The 8,327-nt window shown below is 38.4% G+C and overlaps 1 protein-coding gene across 1 annotated transcript; it reads right to left on the bottom strand.

The window, feature by feature from the left end:
- Positions 1–498: 498 nt before the first annotated feature.
- LOC107840053 lies at positions 499–7,550 on the bottom strand. Its single transcript, XM_016683768.2, has 4 exons — positions 6,605–7,550; positions 2,633–4,169; positions 965–1,408; positions 499–769 (listed from the first exon to the last, which is right to left on the bottom strand). The coding sequence occupies exons 1-3, from the start codon at positions 7,408–7,410 to the stop codon at positions 1,034–1,036; spliced, it is 2,718 nt and encodes a 905-aa protein (XP_016539254.2). The 5' UTR covers positions 7,411–7,550; the 3' UTR covers positions 499–769; positions 965–1,033.
- Positions 7,551–8,327: the final 777 nt, after the last annotated feature.

Raw genomic sequence — 8,327 nt, forward strand, 5'->3', positions numbered from 1 at the left:
TGTTCTCAAGTCTAGCATAAATTAAAAACAAAGAATCTAAGTCATCAGCCGTGGATAACCCAAAATAAAAAGCTATAATAAAAAATGGCATTGACTCATTACTAGGGGAGACTTCACCACAAAGCATGTTAAGAGTATCCGTTCAAGGTGGCAAAAGTAGTGTTCCGCACCTAATTAAGCTTGCGCACAATTTTGCATTAACAAGCTCGCGTCGCGAGAGTATTGACATGTAATGTAACTGAGAAAGCAAGTCAAAAGCCTAAGACAACTGAGAATTGTGGTGGAATGATTAGAACCCCTTAGATCTTAATTGGAGGACCCTAGTTCGAGCCCGGGGATTAGAGAGCCTTTTGGTAGAGCCCTTAGTGGTCCGAACCGATGTTAATGCAGATCAATCCAGCCAATGGACTTCAGACACATATGGATAAACCAGGAAAAGTAGAAAGCCACAGGGTGGGGGTCGGGGTGGGGGTATAACCCTCTCATGATATAACTAGATTCTAAAAAGGCTCATAGAGCAAATCAGTGACATACTTAAAACAGATATATACAAAGACCAGAATATACACCGGTCAATTCATACATAGAAACACATCTTCTGTCTTCTGTAATTTAACATACCAGAATGAGGAATATTACTAACTATACTATTCCGGAGATGAATTTACAGCAAACTGAGTATACCAGCTAAAACTCCGTTTCCTAAGGAAACAGCACATGCCTGCTTTGTAACAGCCATCTTTTTAGGCGGAAAATAAACCTGCATTTTCTGTAATTTAAGATGATGCGTGTTGAGTCAGTAAAATAAGCTTGCAAAAGAATAAACTGATAAATTGTAGAATTTTAGAAAGAAAAACTAGCTGCATGCCAATTTTTCACAGTTGAGAAGTGTGAAGAAGGAAAGAAGCGGCAAAAAGATTTGTTTGTTAATTGCAGCTAGAACTTAAGCAAGTTAAGGAATTACCACATGTATCAGGATACTAAGCAGCAAGAACCACGAGATGGCCCAGAGAAAATCAGAAACCGTGAGGACTCAAGGAAAGACACTCTCCAGATGTCCAGATATTTTAGCCTTGCAGTCTGGACACATATATCCAATTGAATCTGAATGAGCTTCTCTATCATAAGCTTCAAGCTTGAACTCCGCTGTGCACCACACACATATTGTTGAAAGTTGATTCAGTCCTTCCATGTTTAAGATTATTCCTCCAGAATCAAATCCAACCGATGCAAAAGCCTCTTCCATCCTTGCATCATTACCCAATCCAATAGAAGTTGGAGGCAAAGATGGAGATACATGACCAACATCAAAGTTATATTCAAAATGTTCTATCTCATCCAGCCTAAGTTCCTCAAATCCTGTTCCATTATCCAGATTCTGACCAACAGCAGAAACTTTGCCATTGTCCTACAGAGGATTTAGGAAAAATAGATTACTAACCCGGGACATCAGGGAATTAATTGAACAAGAGTTAGCAGGAGTTATAGTATCTATCAAACAGAATAATCCCGAAATAAGCTAATATCCAAAAACTTACTGAATAAAAACCCAAGAAAACAGCGATCTGCACATTTGGAATCGCCAATAAGAGCGATAATTCTCAAAGAATTAAAGACTTTCAAACAGTCAGGACAGTGGAACTAAGATAACACAAGTTAGTGTAATGTAAGCAAAACAAGAGGATTGTAACATGTTCACTACTTAGGTAGATGCTACAATAAAAAAAAGGGCAGCCCGGCGCACTAAAGCTATCGCTATGCGCGGTGTCCGGGGAAGGGCCCCACCACAAGGGTGTATTGTACGCAGCCTTACCTTGCATTTCTGCCAGAGGCTGTTTCCAAGGCTTGAACCCGTGACCTTCTGGTCACATGGCAGCAACTTTACCAATTACTCCAAGGCTCCCCTTCCAAAGTAGATGCTACAATGAATGACATAAAAGTTATAACATCGTAATGATTCCTAATGGTGATTAACTGACGGATAAAAAGGTTTCTTCCTCGGTGCATCAGGTAGGTTGGGTTATCAATAAGCAGTAAGGAACGTATCCAATATTGATCTGAATCGACAGAGAAATGACCATGTGTTCCTGCTAGCTTCTGGACAACGGTAGGCATATTGAAATGCTAATCAAACAAGGAATGTATTTAGAGGCTTGGTCAACCCTGAGAGCAGAGGGATGTTTTAACAGAAAAAACTTTTTCTGGATGAAATAGTTGTCTGCCTGGCCAATACATATTTTTGGGCATCCTTATCTTCAATTTATATATTTTGTTTCCAGACAGATAAAAGTAAGCACATTATAGCTTTGGCCAAATTGACCTGAAATTGTCATCATAGTAAAGTCATAGCATTTTTCATTCTCACCTATGTTGGAGATGAACAAAAGACAAAACAGAGTAACAGACTCTAATACAAAAACTCCTAGGTGAGATAACCAAATTAAATTCTGAAAAATCCAAAATGATCAGGAATCAATGAAGTTAAGCATTTGTCAGAAACTCAGAAAAGGAGGAAAGGTTGCTTGAGCGTTGCTTGGTGCATTCTTTACAAGATAAAAACAAATAATAACGTCGTCCTCAGCATCTATGGGATAAATGTATGACCTCCAAAGATGCAGAAATGGACTGTTACCTTACTTGATCCTGAAATAATGCCAGTAAAGTTGTGGAAAGATTGCACCATAGGCTCTAAAAAGCTAGCTAGCCCATCTCGAGTAGCATTTTGCTGAAGACTGAACTCCAGAATCTTGGATTCCGCATCAGCATTTGCTTCAGTTAGGCTGTCTCCAAGGCAAAGTGCTAGCTGGTCATTCGCATCCTTCTTCATATTGTCACTCTCAGGGTGCTCAAAAGCACCATGAGATATAGACGCCGAGGAGCTGGTTAACCCATGCAGAGTAGCATTTCCCTGGAAAGTCAGTTCCATAGTTTGTGATTCAACATTATTTGCTTTAGTCGGGCAGTTACCCTTACCCATTACTACCTCATCAATTCCATCCTTCTTCACGACACCATCCTCAGAGTGCTCAAAATCATGCAACGTCTGCACCATGGAGACTGAAGAGCTGGTTGATGGATTCTGACTAGCAATTTCCTGAAAAGTTAGTTCCATTGTCCCTGGTTGAACATCGTTATTTTCTTTTGTCTGCTTGTTTCCCATACCCTGCATTAACTTGTTGCTTCCAGCCTTCTTCACATCATCACCCTCAGGCTGCTCAGACGCATTGGTTGATATCACTCTCGGATTGAACTTGTTAACCAAGATCTCACCACTCTTATCTTTATCTACTTCCGAGCAGGTATTATCAGGCTGATTTCTGCCTCGTTCAGGACATGTTTCAGCCTTAAATTCCTTGGCATCTGACAGTCCAGTTTCAGTGTTTGACCTTGCAACTTGATCAATATTGGTAGCCATAATTGCATCCAGGTCCATTGAAGTGCTAGATGGCATGGTGCTGCCCTTCGTCACAGGTTTAGCACTAGAAGTTTCTACAACTGAATTTTGGGCAATTTCAATTAAAGCATCCATTTTGCATGTCCTTGAAAGCAACCCATCATGATGTGGAGATTGAACACCCTTGTTTGCTGCAACAGCAGCAGCGGCTACGTCCACAGCTCCTCTTGCATTGCTTCTTACATGGACTCCTACATGACCATTGTAACTACGCCTTTCTTCAAATACCTTATGGCAGAACTGGCATTCATATTTTCCATCTCTAATTATGACGCCATCACCAACAGATGGCCCAACCCTGTACCTTCTTGTGGTTCGCTGGTGAAATGAGAATAGATGCTGCAAATATGCATTCTTTTCTTCAAATGTCAAGTTGCACTTGTAACATTCGAAAATGTCTTGAACTTTAACCTCAGGGAGCTTATCCATCTCCATCAAGCAAATTTCACTGAGATGTAGGTCTACGGTAGATGAACTAGGTACAACTGCATGTGCAACTATGTCATGCTTCGCCACATCACTTTTTTGAAGAGCATGAGGATTTTCTTGGATATCTGTTGACAAAACCAAACTGGTATCATTGTGGAAGTTACTCGCACTTTTAGCAACAGTATCATCAACCTGCTGAGAAGGCTGGCTTGCTTCACCAGACAAAAGACGGGACCGCAAGTATGATGAAGCCTCTTTGCATGATATGAACTGTTGACCAGTAGGGCTAACAGAGAAAATGAGAAGTAAGAAGAAAATACTGGATTAGCTCACAAAACAAAGGGAGAGGCAGTAAACATCTCAGAATTAGGACATAAACACTGTTTCAAAACGATCAAGCAGCCTATCCAGTGAATTATCAATATGAATACAAAATCCGGTAAGTCGGTTAACAAATTAATAAGTTCAAATATACAGCATTTGAACTGAAAATCCTGCATATCCATCAACCATCTGCCATCAAAGAGGAACCCCGTGTTATGTTCTGACATGAATACAACTGCAAAATTTAATGTGATCCAGATCAATTGTGTTATAAGACTTTCTTAGAGACCATAGCAGAGCTTCTGGTTGCCTTACCAAAATAGGAAGGACCAAAAGAGAGAAAAATAACCCTCTGCCAGTACAAAGAGATTAAATGCTCCATAGAGGTTCTCCGGTTCAAAAAAAAAAAAACTAAGAGACAGATGTGCATTATCATGTTCCAAAAAGATGGCTTCTAGAATTAGTTTTAGATTGGAATGTTATTGGCAATTGCAATCTACATAAATATTTTCAGAAACCACAAGAAAGTGAATCAAAGTATACCCCAATATTTGCAAATTCAAGAAATGCAGATGGAAATAGACTTGAATCTTTTTGATCTACAGCAAACAAATTTGTGAAACTTCAAGACGGCATTCTGTTTATCAAAGGGTCACTAAAGAGAAGGCTATGGCATCCACCTAAAGTTTTCAGTACCACCATGTAGGGCACACCTAACCTTTACCATCCACGAGACTTCACATTTGGACTTGGATAACAATAAAGGACCACAAAATGTTTGAAGCATATTATTTCCGACTGAAGAAAGGGAAATCTGTAAGAAATTATATTAATATGTGGCTGAGCTAGTAAATAATTTTGAAGACCAAAATGGTAATGTTTTCAAGAACTTCAAGTTTTTGTCCTAAATCTTCCTTAACAATCAAAATGAATTTGACAAGGGAAGGACTGTCTAGCGAAGAGGAGCCTTCACCTCTGACAATGAGGTTGAAGATTTGAGTCAACTAGGAAGCAAAGTGGGAACTGGGAACAGACCATTGGAAAAAGGGGCTGGTGCAAGTTTTGCCAACATTTCAGTGTTCATAATAGCAGAAAAGAAATTCTGGAGACAAAGGTTCATTTAATTGCACCAAGTTGTGCAGGAGCTTATCCAAGGTAGATTAAAGATATCAAGTTAAAAGCAGGTTTCTAATAATCAGCTAAAATGAGTTCCCTGTGAAATTGAGTGATTATCTAAATTTAGTAATTACACTAAATCTGGTAATACTTCAATCTCAGCTAACGATTGCATCCACCTACTTGAAAATAGTCACCTTCAAGATGCAGCATAATCATTTTACTTACTTCACGATCGTAGAAAATTCAACAAGAGGAGCTATCCAATCATTCCTACTGTCATGCATGTAGGCTGCAATTAATATGCTTAGGATTGGGATTCCATGAGCCAGAGGCAAACCCAGGATTTAAAGATGGTGGGGGCACCATCATTTTACATATATGCCAAAAATTTCAATGATGATTAAGGAAAAATACCATGTCAGACTGGTCACTGATGTGTGAGCCATGACGAAAACACAACATACAAATTCAAATTTGACTTTTACGCCTAATAAAACTTTAACAAAGATTAAACAGTGACAACTCATGATAAAGGTTTTGTAGAATGTATTATCTGACCCAAGTTCGAATCAGCGCTAACTCACTTGCACTTTAACTTTTTCCAAAACAAAAGAAACTAATGTAAAATGACATTACACAGACGCAAACTCGGGCCTCAGTCGCGGAAGAAACGCTTGGCAACCAGCATGCCCCCAACCCACTTTTGTTGATATGGATGCACACTTTAATATATCTTAGTTTGTCAATGTATATACGTATATGTATACATAATCTTTTCCGAAGTCAATGGGGGCCCACGCACCCACGAACTTCCATGTGGGCCTGCCTCTGCCATGAGCCAAGTACCCCGTTTTATCGGAAGAAACCATGTGGCAGCCATGCCATACCAATAGCATGCATTGTATCAATGCATACACTTTTAGGAATCAAATATAAAGTACGCCCAAACTCATGGAAGAACTCAAACTTTTCACAAAAAAAACATGCAATTTCACGATACTTCAACTAACACGTGCAACGAAATTGCAACAGATATAATGATTAGCACTTCCATCACAAGATTAGCAGTTCATATTAACTTTTCACAAAAAAACATGCAATTTCACGATACTACAACTACCACGTGCAACGAAATTGCAACAGACATAATGATTAGCATTTCATCACAAGATTAGCAGTCCATACTATGTAATGTCAAAGCAAAATAACAATCAGAATGCATGAAAGCTTATAAATGAATTAACAAGCAAAAGTAAGCAAGTAGAAGAACTTATCAACCTCACAACTCTACGACAATAAACCCAAACGCGGCCATCCCTTCTTCGTAAGGCTAGCAAGAGCTTCCAACCAATAGGCAATGCATCTCCAAAACCACTAGCATCAACATATTTCCTCTTCTTCCTTGTACTACCCCACTGCCCCTCCAAACCCCTAACAAAACCAAGTAACTCTTCTTCACTCTGTAACCCAACCGTCCTTTTCTCCAATTCTTCACTATACAACCTATCCCCATTATTCTCCAAACTGTTCAAATCCACCACCTCACCTTTTTTATTCACCATTTCCACTTTCACCTTCTTGTCATCCTTACGCTTCCGTCCTCTCTTCCTTGAAAGCAGGGTTTTTCCTTGAATACCGGAAGTATCCGGCTGTATCACCGGAGGAGGATGAACAGGTGGCAGCGGAACCGGCGGCGGAGGAGGAGGAGGTGGCGGTGGTGGTGGAGATTGAGAATTCGGGTTGTTAACAAAGTACTTAAGGAAATGAAGAATTGCATGATTTTCCGGGTAGGAAGTGGAAACGGGTTTGGGTTTGGGTTGGGAAGAGGAAGGGTGTAAACCGGGTACCCGAGAACGGTGGTGCTTATGGCGGAGACGGGAGTAGGTTTGACGGCGGCTACTGGCGGATTCATTGAAAAGGGAACGATCAATTTGGGGAATAACGATGTCGTTGTTACGTCGGAGATTGTAAGCGGAGTCGGAGCAAAGGGAAAGTGCATGGAGCTCCGATTGGGAAAGTTTAGTGATGTCAATATGAGCAAATGATTCTAAGGTGGGCCCACAGGTGGATGCAACGGTTGCCATTTCCGATGAAAATTCCGACAAGGACAACAAGGTGGTGTATAGTCAGGAGAATATTACTAAAAACAATATGATCACTACTCCTAGTATATTAGGTGTCACATTTTATTTTTGTCATAAATGAAAGATTTTTTTTTTATGGTAAACCATAAATGAAAGATATTTAATTAATTTATCATTAAGTTTTTTAATATAGTAATATTACTATTTACTTTAAAAAATAATAAATTTAAAAGGTAAGATAAAAAATTAATTAATATTATTCTGATTTAATAGATTAACAAATATTTTGAAGGAGTAACTAGAATATTGATTAATCAAATTCAGGTCCAAAGTATTTGTAATGTTATGCTATATGGAGTTATTTGGCTATCGGATTAGGAAACTAACATCCATAATAAAAAATTTCTTTCATTTTCTGAAGTGTTATTATCACATGGAAGAATTTGAGATATCAAAAACTTAATTTGAACAATTTTTAAAGTAGTTACTCATTATTAATACACAAAGGAAGTAAAAAGGATTTAATTGAGTCCATTGGAATTTGATCGCATAACATTGTGGTTGACTACTAACTATTAAGATGGTCCCTTGAAAACTAATTTGGGTAGTAATATCTCATGTACGGTTAATTTATCTTTATTTAATGGTGAAATAATATGTTTTAAATTAAAATGATACTACAAGTTAATGCAGCATTGGTTTGGCAATCTTGCTTGAACTAAGCACGAGAAGACCAAATAGCCTAGTGAAATATTTATGAAATTAATAATGAAGTGAAATGCCAGTCTGTTAAAGTATTTGATACTCTATTTCACATATAATTATTCAGACTGTTGATATATTTAATAATATAACAATAAATTCAACTCTGTTTATGTGAATTGGCTATATTTTTTAATTAAAAAGAAAATAATATT

This window comes from Capsicum annuum, chromosome 8 (assembly GCF_002878395.1).
Source record: "Capsicum annuum cultivar UCD-10X-F1 chromosome 8, UCD10Xv1.1, whole genome shotgun sequence".
NCBI lineage: Eukaryota > Viridiplantae > Streptophyta > Magnoliopsida > Solanales > Solanaceae > Capsicum > Capsicum annuum.

Excerpts from the sequence above, each read along its gene's own strand:
- LOC107840053 (XM_016683768.2), bottom strand. The coding sequence starts at position 7,410 with ATGGCAACCGTTGCATCCACCTGTGGGCCCACCTTAGAATCATTTGCT. Across the intron at positions 4,170-6,604 it reads TATTGTCGTAGAGTTGTGAG|CCCTACTGGTCAACAGTTCA; the intron begins GTTGATAAGTTC and ends TTTCTCTGTTAG. Across the intron at positions 1,409-2,632 it reads TTATTTCAGGATCAAGTAAG|GACAATGGCAAAGTTTCTGC; the intron begins GTAACAGTCCAT and ends AATCCTCTGTAG.